Source organism: Bos javanicus, chromosome 25, assembly GCF_032452875.1.
Source record: "Bos javanicus breed banteng chromosome 25, ARS-OSU_banteng_1.0, whole genome shotgun sequence".
Classification (NCBI taxonomy): Eukaryota; Metazoa; Chordata; class Mammalia; order Artiodactyla; family Bovidae; genus Bos; species Bos javanicus.
The window spans coordinates 36,088,562-36,100,396 of record NC_083892.1 but is presented as its reverse complement, the minus strand read 5'-3'; the positions used below and the strand labels follow the sequence as shown (position 1 = coordinate 36,100,396).

The following is an 11,835-nucleotide window of genomic DNA, read 5'->3' as shown; positions in this document are numbered from 1 at the left end:
CTCGTGCGCAGGCGTCGGGTGGTGGGCGGAGGCGTTGGTGTTAGGGAGGTGGGTGTGGAGGCGGAGAGGAGGGCGTGGTGTCCCCAGGTGATCGCGATCGGGGGGACGGCAGAGGAGTGAGAGAACGACGCGGCCGTTTAGGGGGAAGAGGAAGTTAAGACAACATCGCCTGTTTTAGTGCTTCTTTTTTCTTTTTCCAGTTCAGCAGAGACTATTTTCCAGGGGGGGATGAGTTAAAATGATCTATCGTGTTATACTGAGAACAGTTCGTAGGAAGACGGTCAGTATGCTCCGCTCCTTCCCCTCCGCTCCTTTTTAGGTGCACCCCTACGCTCCCTCGGAAGCCTTTCTAAATGGGTGGGCACCGGGGGACAACCGGGTAATGAATAATTTATAAGGACCGCCCCGCCCATTAGCCACGCCCCTCCGAATCGTGCTGACGCACGTTGCGTGTTCCAAACCCGAGGAAGTAACGTAACAGTCCCCGCCCCTAGCACGGAGGGCGGGGCGTCATCTCCAGCACGTGCTGCATCTACCCGCGCAAGCCCAAAAGGGTGTGCGCAGGCGCTGCTCGCTAGGGGGAGGAAGGAGGCGGGGTGGGGAGGTTGCTGGGTTTAGAGCCGGGCGGAGACCGCTGAGACTCATTCCTCAGGAACAAGGGTCGGGTGTCAAGGAGACCTTTTCACACCAGCTCCCCGTCCCCCGCCTACGGTGGGTGGGATCGCGCGGCAGAGACAAAAGGATATCAGTAGGGACGGACATAGCTGCGAAGGGAAGTAGGGTGTCAGTTTGGGGTGGTGGGCTTCTGGGGGTGGGGGGCGGGCTGAGAAGGGCTATATTTAAACTCCCGGAGCCGTTAAGTTGGTTCGTACTCCGATGCGCGCGCAATCAGGGTGGTGGCAGAGTGCGCATGCGTGATTCCCGGGAGAGAGGAACGCGCCCCAGCCGTGCGCGCTCGCGCCGGAGCGGTAGTGGTGGAGGAGAAAGGGGTCGGCGCACGCGCGGTTGAGTCCTCGAGTTGTTCGGGTCTCGCGGGCATCTTGTTTTGGTCTCGCGGGCGAGTGGGGCGAGCTTTCCGGGGAGGCGCTTGGGCACGAGACCAGGGGAGACGAGCAGCACTGCGCGCGCACTCGGGGAAGGAGGGGGGGAAGGGAGCGTGGTCTAGGAAGGGGGGTTAAGCCCCCGGTGCCCCCCTGGTTGCCCTCGACTGGAACGGAATAAGGGGAGGAAATGATCGAGATGGCGGCGGAGAAAGAGCCGTTTCTGGTCCCGGCCCCACCGCCGCCGCTCAAAGATGAGTCGGGCGGAGGGGGCGGCCCCACGGTGCAACCGCACCGAGAGGCCGCCTCCGGGGAGCTCCGCGGCGGGACGCAGCGTGCGCCGGGCCCGCGCGCTCACTCGGCGGGATCCCCGGCCTCTGGGGCCGGCAAGGAGAGCCCCGGGGCTGCATCCACCCCTCGAGGCGGTCAGTCGCAGCAGCAGCAACGAGGGGGCGGCCCCCAGGCGCAGTCACACGGGGAGGCCTGCTTGTCGGATCCGCACGGGCGAGCCGCTCCCCCGGACTTGGGGGAGGAGCGACGGGGAGGAGGCGGAACAGAACTGGGCCCCCCTGCTCCTCCTCGACCCCGGAATGGCTATCAGCCCCACCGGCCCCCAGGGGGAGGTGGGGGCAAGAGGAGAAATAGCTGTCATGTAGGGGGAGGTGGTGGAGGCTTCAAACATCCGGCCTTCAAGAGACGCAGGCGGGTTAATTCGGACTGTGACTCTGTCTTACCCTCCAACTTCCTCCTGGGGGGCAATATCTTTGATCCCCTGAACCTGAATAGTCTTCTGGATGAGGAAGTGAGCCGTGCACTCAATGCGGAGACCCCTAAGTCATCCCCGCTTCCGGCCAAGGGGCGAGATCCAGTGGAGATCCTCATCCCCAAAGATATTACAGACCCTCTCAGTCTCAATACGTGCACTGATGAGGCCCAAGTTGTCCTTGCTTCGCCACTCAAGACTGGTCGGAAGCGGCATAGACACCGGGGACAGCACCACCACCAGCAGCAGCAGGCAGCGGGAGGGAATGATAGCCACTCCGCGCTGCCCACAACCCCCCTCACTTCCTCACTCCACGGGGAGGGCACCACGCAGCAGCATGGGGGCCAGAACCGGGACGCCCCCCAACCCTATGAACTCAACACAGCCATCAACTGCAGGGATGAGGTCGTGTCTCCCCTTCCATCTGCCCTCCAGGGTCCCTCAGGCTCCCTTTCAGCCCCTCCAGCTGCCTCAGTTACCTCTGCACCCCCGTCTTCCTCCTCACGACATCGCAAACGACGCAGGACTTCCAGCAAGTCAGAGGCGGGGGCTCGGGGTGGAGGCCAGGGTTCCAAGGAAAAAGGCCGAGGGAGTGGGGGGGGCCGTCACCACCTCCAGCCACTACCTGCTGCAACCTTCAAAAAGCAACAGTGCAAGTTCCAGTATGGGAATTATTGCAAGTACTATGGGTACCGCAATCCTTCCTGTGAGGATGGGCGCCTTCGGGTATTGAAGCCTGAGTGGTTTCGGGGTCGGGACGTCCTCGATCTGGGCTGCAATGTGGGCCACCTGACCCTGAGCATTGCCTGTAAGTGGGGCCCATCCCGCATGGTGGGCCTGGATATCGATGCCCAGCTCATCCACTCAGCCCGCCAGAACATCCGACACTACCTATCTGAAGAGCTGCGTCTGCCACCCCAGACTTCTGAGGGGAGCCCAGGAGCAGAGAGTGAGGAGGGGACCACAGCCATCCGAAAAAGGAGCTACTTCCCAGCCTCGCTGACAGCTAGCCGTGGTCCCATTGCTGCACCCCAAGTGCCGTTGGATGGAGCTGACACAGCGGTCTTCCCCAACAACGTTGTCTTCGTCACGGTAAGAGGGTCCCCAGGCTCCTGGGATAGGGGTCAGGCATGAAGATGAGAGAGAATGAGAACGTGGCCAGGAGGGTTATGACCCAGAGGGTTCCTATGCATGCACCCCTCCCTGGAGAAGCCAGGTCCTCAAGAGAGTGGTCTGAATCTGCCATTGATTCCATTTTGGTTGTATCTGCCCTTCTATAACCTGGAAAGGCAGGGGCTGTACCTGGAGTCCTTGCTCATGACAAGCCCCAGGATAGAGGCAGCTTCCATTTGCTCTGCTCCTGGACAGTATTGTAATCTAGACCCATCCACTTTCCTTTGGAGGCTGCTGCTCATACTCACTGGGGGATGTGGTCCAGATGAAAACTTGTCTTCCAGGCTTCTGTAGGTGCCTGAAGGGATGGGTGTCAGACATTCAATGTCTTGGGATGGGGAGGAGGATTAGGCTAGTGGCTGGCTAATTATGTCCTGCCCTTTGATAGGGACCTCATTTGCGTTACACACACAGTTGATTGTCAGTGGCCAGGAACCCCAGCGACTTGGTCTTAGATCACCACCACACTGACCCTAGATGGTGGGATGGGGAACTGTGCAGGAGAGTACCAAGTCTTAAGTATCTGTGCCCTGACTGCACATCAGTCCCCAACACTTCAGTTAGTCCACCTACAGGAATAGTTGGCAGTGTGTTCAGTTACACCCAGAAGAATGGACTTTGCAGAGGGGTGGTAGTGAGCTAATCATCTAGGTCTCCTGAGAGATGGAGGTCTTCATTTCTCTGGAAAAAAGGAATAGGCCTGAAACTTTGATAGTCCCACCTAGGGAAGGAACCCACAGGTCTCCCTTTCAACATGAGTTGGGCCCCTTTGCAGAACATTGAATCTCTCACCTTAAATGCCTGTGGGGAATAAGTACTGGACAGGATCCTCGGAGAACCCCAGCCTTCTTTCTCTGCAATTTGAACTTAGCTTTGATTGCCTTGTGGATAATTTGCTCAATTTAAAATTACTCAAGCTCTATGTTTGATTGGCTTAACACCAATACAGAGCAAGAAAATGAGACTCAAAGAGGGCAGGCACCATTTGGGAGTTGTTTTGAGGAGTGTCGGAGAAGCCTGGCCAAGGACTCAAGTGAGGCTGCGCAGTGGGTTGAGAAGGGGCGGTGGTTCTTTTTCACCTCTGTTGTCCTCACCCCCGATTCTCACCCTCAGGGTAACTATGTGCTGGATCGAGACGAACTGGTGGAGGCCCAGAAACCCGAGTATGATGTGGTGCTCTGCCTCAGCCTCACCAAGTGGGTGCATCTCAACTGGGGAGACGAGGGGCTGAAGCGCATGTTTCGCCGGATTTATCGGCACCTACGTCCTGGGGGCATCCTAGTCCTAGAGCCCCAGCCTTGGTCTTCCTACGGCCGGAGAAAGACTCTCACAGTGAGTGGGGGTTTCTGTGGAAACTGGGGTAGTCCTTCCTTTAGTTGAGGCAAAGAAGACCTCAAAGAAGCAGAGAGACTTTTTGAAGAAGGTGAAAAGGCCTCGCCGGGTGGGCCTGCCTTCACCAGCCAAGAAGGCAATAAGCTGAAGTGATCCCTTACCTTTCTCCCTAGGAAAGAATCTATAAGAACTACTTTCGAATTCAGCTGAAGCCAGAGCAGTTCAGTTCCTACCTGACATCCCCAGAGGTGGGCTTCTCCAGCTATGAGCTCGTGGCCACACCCAACAACACCTCCAGAGGTAAGGCTGGCTTCTTTTGTCCAGGGAGGAAAGGAGGCCGGTGCCGGTGCAGGGTGCAGACCAGTGTTGGGGTCTGGAGGCCCTGCCAGCCCCTACTGAGTGCGCACTCTTCCCTCAGGTTTCCAGCGTCCTGTGTACCTGTTCCACAAGGCCCAGTCCCCCAGCCACTAAGTGGCCCCCTGAACAGAAAGTGTGAAGAAGCTGCCTGCTGCTCCAAAGGACCTAGGGGGAGAGGAAAGTATCTCAAGGTCTTTTCTTTCTGGCTCCAAAAACAGTTTCCTCTCCTGGATCTGCAGAGAAAGCTTTTCCTGTGTTGCTGCCCCAGCCTCTTCCCTACACCTCTGGCACCTAAGCAGCAAGCCCAGCTGTGCTGGAACCATCATCTTCCTCTCCCTCAGCCCACTGGGCTGGATGGCATGGACTGTTTGCTGCCCTCTGTTCTCCTAGGGCATGGGAGGTGGCGGGTATCAAGTTCTCTGGCCTCTTCCTCCTGTTCTCCCAAGGAGAGAGACTCATTTCTCCTCGGCCCTTGTCCTGAGCTGCGTTTCAACAGACCACCAATACATGGGCTGAGGATTAAGAGGGGGATGTCGGTGGGGAGGCATGCAGGTACTGTGAAAATCCTTCCCTCTGCTGTCCCCCACTGGGAGAGGTGGTTGGGTTCAGAATGTGAGAACAGCACAATAAACTTGATGTTTAGGGCAGCGGCCCCCACACGTGTGTTTGGCACACTGTAGTTTGAGGGGGCAAAGATGGTGGCTCCTGGCAGAACCTGTGCTTCCTCTCTGCCCAAACTACAGTCTTAAAGAAGAGAACAGGTGTTTTTTTCAGTGGTTGGGAAGATTGTTGAATGCCAGTGAACCCTCTCTACATGTGTTCAGTTGTGTCCCCCTCTTTGCTACCCTACGGACTAGCCCACCAGGCTCCTCTGTCCTTGAGATTTTTCAGGCAAGGCGACTGGAGTGGGTTGCTATTTACACATGAGTATAGAGAAAACCCTAAGCCAGGAAAAGGGAATATAATGTGAATTTTGAAGAAGCCATCTACCTTCCCCCAAAAAACCCACTGACAAAATTTGTTTTGTGGAAGCTTTGGGCACAGGCTGACTTTGGAAGAGTTAACCATGGAGTTGAAGTGGAACCAGGGGAAGGCACTTTTAGGACCAGAGTTGGACACGACTTAGCAAGAACCTGCCTGCTCTGCTTCTCATCACTACCAAGTTTCTTTAAAAGGGGGCCAAAACGACTTTCTGACCGCTTCCAACCTGAGTCTTGACCCCATGTTAAGGCTCCCAAAAAGAGTCCCATTTATTAGCAAAACCACTTTATTCTGATAAATAGTTTCAACACCAAAAAATACGAACTAGCAATCCAGGGAGACCCCCGGTCTATGCCTCCCATCGCCTCAGTGTCCGATGCATAAGGAAGGTATCTTCTGAAGGACGGGGCCGGAGTTGAAGCCGGAGCGGGGGCAGACCTTCCAGGGTCAGGTGTGGAGATTCATAAAATAATGTTTCCGGATCACACAATATGGTCATGTCTGGCCCTGGGCCAGGTGGCTCCTGTTGGAGCACAAACAAGGTTGTACTCGGGAAGGGGAACTGAAGCCCTGGCCTTTGGGGGTGGGGAGTGGAGGGGGGGGTGGTAGGGGAGACAGCCCAGGTGCCTCACCTTTGGAGGTGGGGCTCGGGCCTGCGGCGGCAGGAGCGCCAGTTTCTCCCTCAGCGCGGCGTTCAGAACCTGTTCCTCCGGCACCTGCAGACTCACCAGATCTCGGAAGAGCCGCTTGGAGCGCGGCACGTTCAGCCCTGAGACCGCATGAGGGGCGGAGGTGAGCGGCGCCGCGCACCCCCGCTCCCGCGCCCGGCCGGCCGCCTGCCCCCCTCACCCTCGGTCACGCTCTCCTCCAGGCCGCAGCGGGTCTGAAATGACTTTCTCAGCTGTTCTTCCACGGCCTTCGCGGCATCGAATTGGCCCCCGGCTGCGGCCCTCGCGGCCTGCAGCTCGAGGCTCAGGGCCAGGCTACTCTGCTGCACCGGCGCCCCCAAGTCCTGAGGCGCCTCGGGCTTCTCGCTCGATGAGGCGGCGGCCGGCGGCGGCTCGGACCGGACCGGGGAAGGCGGCGCCAGGAGGAAGCGGACCTGGGAGCAGAGAACGGGGCGGTGAAGGGGTGAGCCGGGGGGTCGTCAGCGAGCTGGCGGCCAAGCTTTCCCCAGCTCACCTGCCGCCCCTTGCGGGCCCCGCCCCGCCGGTCCGCCCGCCCCTTCCGCCGTCCCGGGCTGCAGTTGGGCCGTCCGCGTCCGGGACTCTCGGACCGTGGGCTCAGGCTCAGGTCCAGGCCGGGCTCCGGCACCGGGGCTCCGGGCTCGGGAGCGCGGGGTTCTGGGGGTGGCCCTGGGACCGCCACGGCCTCTCCCTCTTCCACCGATTCCAGCTGTGACCCGTTATAGACCATCATCTTCCGGCGTCTGTAGGGGTGCGGGGTTGCTGGGGGCTAAGGGTCACGGAACCGCCACCTCTTCTCCCCCGCCCTCTCAGACGCCGCTACCGGAAACCGTCAGCCCCTACCCAAGGGGGCGGGGAGACCAACCCTAGCCCGCCCTATTGGTGCGCCTAAGCGTCATTTCCGTTGTCTCCTCCCTCGCCTCTCGAAGGGCTTCCGCCTGCACCACCTCGCCCCGCCCCCCAGGCCAGGGTTTTAGAGCGCAAACCCGCGGAAGCCCTACGGGTCCACTTTAGGACCATTTCCATTTTGAAACGAGCTACAGCCTCCTCGCCCTGTCCAGTCGTCACCACCTGGCTTCTGCTCGAATCCGGACTGTGTCAGTCCTCCCTGCCAGGGCACTAAGTGGGACATCTTTAATTAACGGCCCAGCGCCCTTGCACTGGACCTCCCTACTCCGTGCCTCCACGGCATCTCTGGGTGTTCCATCGCCTCCCTACTCTGACCAGACCCAGTGTGAGTGAGGGCGTGGCTCGCTGACTCCAGCCAGGGTCCTTCCTAGGTGGTGGCCTGGGTGAATGGCCCTTTGTGACTTTTTCCTTTTCGAAAGCCCGCTAAAATATTCATCTGTAAATTGAAAGAGACACGTATACCCTAATGTTCATCACAGCACTGTTTACAATAGCCAGGACATGGAAGCAACCTAGATGTCCATCAGCAGACGAATGGATAAGCAAGCTGTGGTACATAAACACAATGGAATATTACTCAGCTATTAAAAAGAATGCATTTGAATCAGTTCTAATGAAGTGGATGAAACTGGAGCTTATCATACAGAGCGAAGTAAGTCAGAAAGAAAAACACCAGTACAGTATATTAACACATATATATGGAATTTAGCGGAGAAGGCAATGGCACCCCACTCCAGTACTCTTGCCTGGAAAAATCCCATGGATGGAGGAGCCTGGTAGGCTGTAGTCCATGGGGTCGCTAAGAGTTGGACATGACTGAGCGACTTCTTTTTCACTTTTCACTTTCATGCATTGGAGAAGGAAATGGCAACCCACTCCAGTGTTCTTGCCTGGAGAATTCCAGGCGCGGGGGAGCCTAGTGGGCTTCCGTCGATGGGGTCGCACAGAGTTGGACACGACTGAAGCAACTTAGCAGCATGGAATTTAGACAGATGATAACGATGACCCTATATGCGAGAAAGCGAAAGAGACAGAGATAAAGAACGGACTTTTGGACTCTGTGGGAGAAGGCGAGGGTGGGATGATTTGAGAGAATAGCATTGAAACATGTATATTACCATATATGAAATAGATTGTCAGTTCAGGTTCGGTGCATGAGACAGGGGCTTAGGGCTGGTGCACTGAGATGACCCTGAGGGATGGGATGGGGAGGGAGGTGGGAGGAGGGTTCAGGATGGGGAATACATGTACACTCATGATTCATGTCAATGTATGGCAAAAACCACTACAATATTGTAAAGTAATTAGCCTCCAATTAAAATAAATATTTTTAAAAAATATTCATCTATATAAAAAATAAAGATCTATGTTGAGTACCATTTTTAAAAAAAAGGCTTGGGGGATTTACCCTGGACCTCTGGACTGCGGGGCAGAAGATGGGAGCTCTCACCTCCTTCCCTCATGTTCTTTGAGGCAGACCCTTTCAGTTCTCTGAGCCTCTATTTCTTCTTGGGTAAAAGTAGTTTGCGTTCAAGACTTTTGAGGCTCTCCCAAAATGGGTTAACAGTCAACAGAAATGTTTGTGTACCATTTTTTAATTTGTTTTCCCATTCATTGTCTTCCCAAGAAATGCTGTGGAAGATCAGATAGAATGGATAGTTACCCATATTTTACAAAAGTTTTCAAGGATCTCAATAGGGAAACTAAAAGGATTTCCAGCTAAAGTCAGGAATAAGAAATTATGCCCATTCCCTCTACTGAAGATCTTCCTCCACTTATGAGGGGGTTATGTTGAGATAAATATGTCGAAAATGCATATATTACACCTAAGCTACTGACCATCATAGCTTAGCCTAGCCTACCTTAAATGTGCTCAGAACACTGACAGGATGAATTTCTGTTGTTGCAGGTCACCAAGTTGGTGGCAATTTGTTACTGCAGCCCCGGAAAACTAATACAACTGAAGAAAAGGTCTGGGCTGCACCTCAGGCTCAGACCACCATCCCCCAGGATCTCATCCACACCTTAGAGCATCTCCATTCCTAGGGGGCTAGGATTGGAGGCTCTATGGTGGGAAAGATTTGGCCATGAAGGATCATCCTTCCTTTGAGGGCTTCTCCAGGCCCCAGAGCACTGCCAAGGAAAACCAGGCCCAAGGCAAGAGGAGAAAGCCTAGGTGGTGGGAGACAAGAGGAGTGTTGGAGGCACTGGGGAGGGAAGCCTGGTACTGGGATCACAGAGGAATAACTGTGGGTGCCTCTGTGGGGAGGAGGAAGCAGGAGCCATGACAGTCCAGATGGAGAGGTGGCCATGGGGAGGCGTGCTGTGTGCAGAGGCTGATAGGGAAGGTTATGTCTAGCCATGCCCATCCAGAGGCCCCCAAGATCTTAACGTTTTGAGTATGACCACCTAGCTGGTCACCAATCATACTCAACAAGTGTCACGTTGTCATGCAACCCAGAAGGGTACTCAAGAAACAGAGGCCTTAGCATTTAGGTTTCCTAAAACCTAAGCTGCTAGAGAGCCCTAGGAATCAGGACCCAGCCCCCTCCCCAAAGGTTATTCCCCCCACACACACACAGTGCCAGTCCTGCAACCTGAGAAAACCCCTCAACGCCCAGTACATTTCCTGCTGGCACCCCAGACTGAAGAAACACTGTTTACTTTGGCAACAAAGGGTTGAGGCTGGGTTGGTTCCTGGCTGAAGGCATAGAGGGGGCTGCAGGCAGGGACTGGGTAGTCCAGCAGGAAGTGAACTTGGGGAAGAAAGAGGCCTTTGACGCCAGTGACCAGTGTGCTGTGACTACAGCACTCAGACCACCTCCACAGTCCCAGGTCCAAAGTCTGCTCCTGGGGGACAGGGAGAGGAGTAGGAAGGACTCACATCCCATAAAGGACTGGGCCAGGGGCCAGAGGTCAGAGAATCCCACCACCCCCTAGCCCAGCAACACTCCCTTTCTCCTCTTTGGGCTTAAGTCTCATCTGTAAAATGGGGGGTTGGGGGGATGGTGAAGACTATACTAGTTTATCTCTGAGCAGCTTCTGTTTCAGACAATATCCCCCAATATCATACACACACCCCTTATTTCAGTCCTTTGCCACCACCCTGGGGCTAGTCCCCTCTCCTTGGCATCTCTTGCAGCCAGCCCCTTCCTCTCTCCTACCCAGGATTCCCACTCTCCCCAGGACTCCAGCATCCACCCTCTTCCCCCAAGGTGGCCTCCCCATCCAGCCCCCTCCAACCTCACTCCCAGCAGCAGCAGCTCAGGCTAACCGGGTAGAGAGCGCATGCCCACACCAGCCAGGTCTACCAGACACAGCAGGAAGCAGCAGGTGTCCTGATACAGCTCAGAAGTGGCAGGTCTTGGGGCATGCTGGATGTTGAAGATCAGCTGCTCCTTGGCAGGAATGAAAGCCCTAGCAGCATAAATTGGGTGCAATGAGAGCTTAAGAAGTGGAAGAGGTCAGATCCTCCGCCAGCAACAAGTTCTGTGCCAGGGAGAGGAAGAAACGTGGGGAGATGGCTGCAGGGACAGCAGGCCAGCCCCGAAGCCTGCTTTGTGCAAATGAGAAAACCCTGTCCCTTCCTCAAAGTTCTTTACTGCTCTAAAGGTTCTACATATTGGTGGACTGTGGAGTTGTGCAGCATACAACCTGCACAGTGGCAAGGGGTGACCGTGAGGGATGGAGGAGGAAGCTCAGAGAGGTGGTGAAAGCAGTGGTCTGTGATAAGGGCACTTGCCTGGCAGACCTGCTTTCCCTCCAGTGTCACTAACTGGAAACATGCAGGAGGTACTGAACCCCTCTAAGCCACCACTTACTGATTTGGAAAATGGGGAGGATGCTTCTAGGGCGACTTGACGTTCCCTTAGGATTAAATAAAGCGACGCAAAGCTCGCTTGACAAGTGCCTCAATGGTGGTGAACCTGGCAATAGTAACCGGACACGGAGAGCTGACAAGAGGTAGAGAGAGGCCGACTGTTCCTGGATCCACGGACATGGTTTCACTAGCTTGTTGAGGAGCTGTTTTAAGTAGAAATTAACTGTCCTGTAAAACCTGTGTCGCCAGTGGCCCGTGTCACCATGGCTGAGCCTGAGTATTTAAGGGTACGGGGTAGGAGCTCCTCCATAATCCTCCATCGGCTAAGGCCGTCGGGGCTGGCGGTTGGGGTTGGGGGGCAGACAGGCCCTCGGTCCAGGCTCAGAGGTTCACGAAGGTAGGCCTTCCTGTTCGCGGACACCGCCATGAAACCCCACCCCCGCCGCCATCCCTGCCAGAAGGCAGGGAACTCAATCCAGAGGCCCAGGAAGGCGCGGCCAGAGGGCGATGGCGGCGCCGCGGGGATAACGGCGTCTGCGCACCGCAGCGCCTCCTGGAGCTCAGGACCGCGGGGTGGCCGGCAGTCCAGTGCGCTCCGGCTCCACCGCCGCCCCTCTGTCGCCCCCTTCTCCCCTCACCCCCGCAAGACCCCACCCAGCGCTTGGTTCCCTCTGGCCAGGCCTCTTCCCACCCACACCCACCGAACTAGAACGCCTGTCCGACCAGACCCCGGGCGGAGGTGGGAGAGACCCCGCCTTCCTGAGCCACGCCCCT

At 56.3% G+C, this 11,835-nt stretch overlaps 2 protein-coding genes across 3 annotated transcripts; one reads left to right on the top strand and one right to left on the bottom strand.

Annotated features, from left to right (window-relative positions):
- The first annotated feature begins 825 nt into the window (after positions 1–825).
- MEPCE (methylphosphate capping enzyme) lies at positions 826–5,324 on the top strand. Its single transcript, XM_061402112.1, has 4 exons — positions 826–2,895; positions 4,090–4,308; positions 4,482–4,608; positions 4,727–5,324. Exons 1-4 carry the CDS (start codon positions 1,231–1,233, stop codon positions 4,777–4,779), a joined length of 2,064 nt encoding a protein of 687 aa, XP_061258096.1. The 5' UTR covers positions 826–1,230; the 3' UTR covers positions 4,780–5,324.
- A 590-nt stretch (positions 5,325–5,914) lies between these two features.
- PPP1R35 (protein phosphatase 1 regulatory subunit 35) lies at positions 5,915–11,835 on the bottom strand. Of its 2 annotated transcripts, XM_061402117.1 has the most exons (6): positions 11,763–11,835; positions 10,516–10,658; positions 6,829–8,248; positions 6,496–6,748; positions 6,279–6,415; positions 5,915–6,169 (listed from the first exon to the last, which is right to left on the bottom strand). In XM_061402117.1, the coding sequence occupies exons 3-6, from the start codon at positions 7,063–7,065 to the stop codon at positions 5,996–5,998; spliced, it is 801 nt and encodes a 266-aa protein (XP_061258101.1). In that variant the 5' UTR covers positions 7,066–8,248; positions 10,516–10,658; positions 11,763–11,835; the 3' UTR covers positions 5,915–5,995. The 2 variants fall into 2 exon arrangements, with proteins under 2 accessions (XP_061258101.1, XP_061258102.1); XM_061402118.1 differs by lacking the exon at positions 11,763–11,835 and having other exon boundaries at positions 10,516–11,640.

What these genes read in the sequence shown, in the direction of transcription:
- PPP1R35 (XM_061402117.1), bottom strand. Translation starts at nt 7,065, where the DNA reads ATGATGGTCTATAACGGGTCACAGCTGGAATCGGTGGAAGAGGGAGAG. An exon ending in GGGCCCGCAAGGGGCGGCAG is followed by an intron (nt 6,749 to 6,828) that starts GTGAGCTGGGGA and finishes CTCTGCTCCCAG; the next exon opens with GTCCGCTTCCTCCTGGCGCC. An exon ending in GGAGGAGAGCGTGACCGAGG is followed by an intron (nt 6,416 to 6,495) that starts GTGAGGGGGGCA and finishes ATGCGGTCTCAG; the next exon opens with GGCTGAACGTGCCGCGCTCC.
- MEPCE (XM_061402112.1), top strand. Translation starts at nt 1,231, where the DNA reads ATGATCGAGATGGCGGCGGAGAAAGAGCCGTTTCTGGTCCCGGCCCCA. An exon ending in GCCGGAGAAAGACTCTCACA is followed by an intron (nt 4,309 to 4,481) that starts GTGAGTGGGGGT and finishes CTTTCTCCCTAG; the next exon opens with GAAAGAATCTATAAGAACTA. An exon ending in ACCCAACAACACCTCCAGAG is followed by an intron (nt 4,609 to 4,726) that starts GTAAGGCTGGCT and finishes CTCTTCCCTCAG; the next exon opens with GTTTCCAGCGTCCTGTGTAC.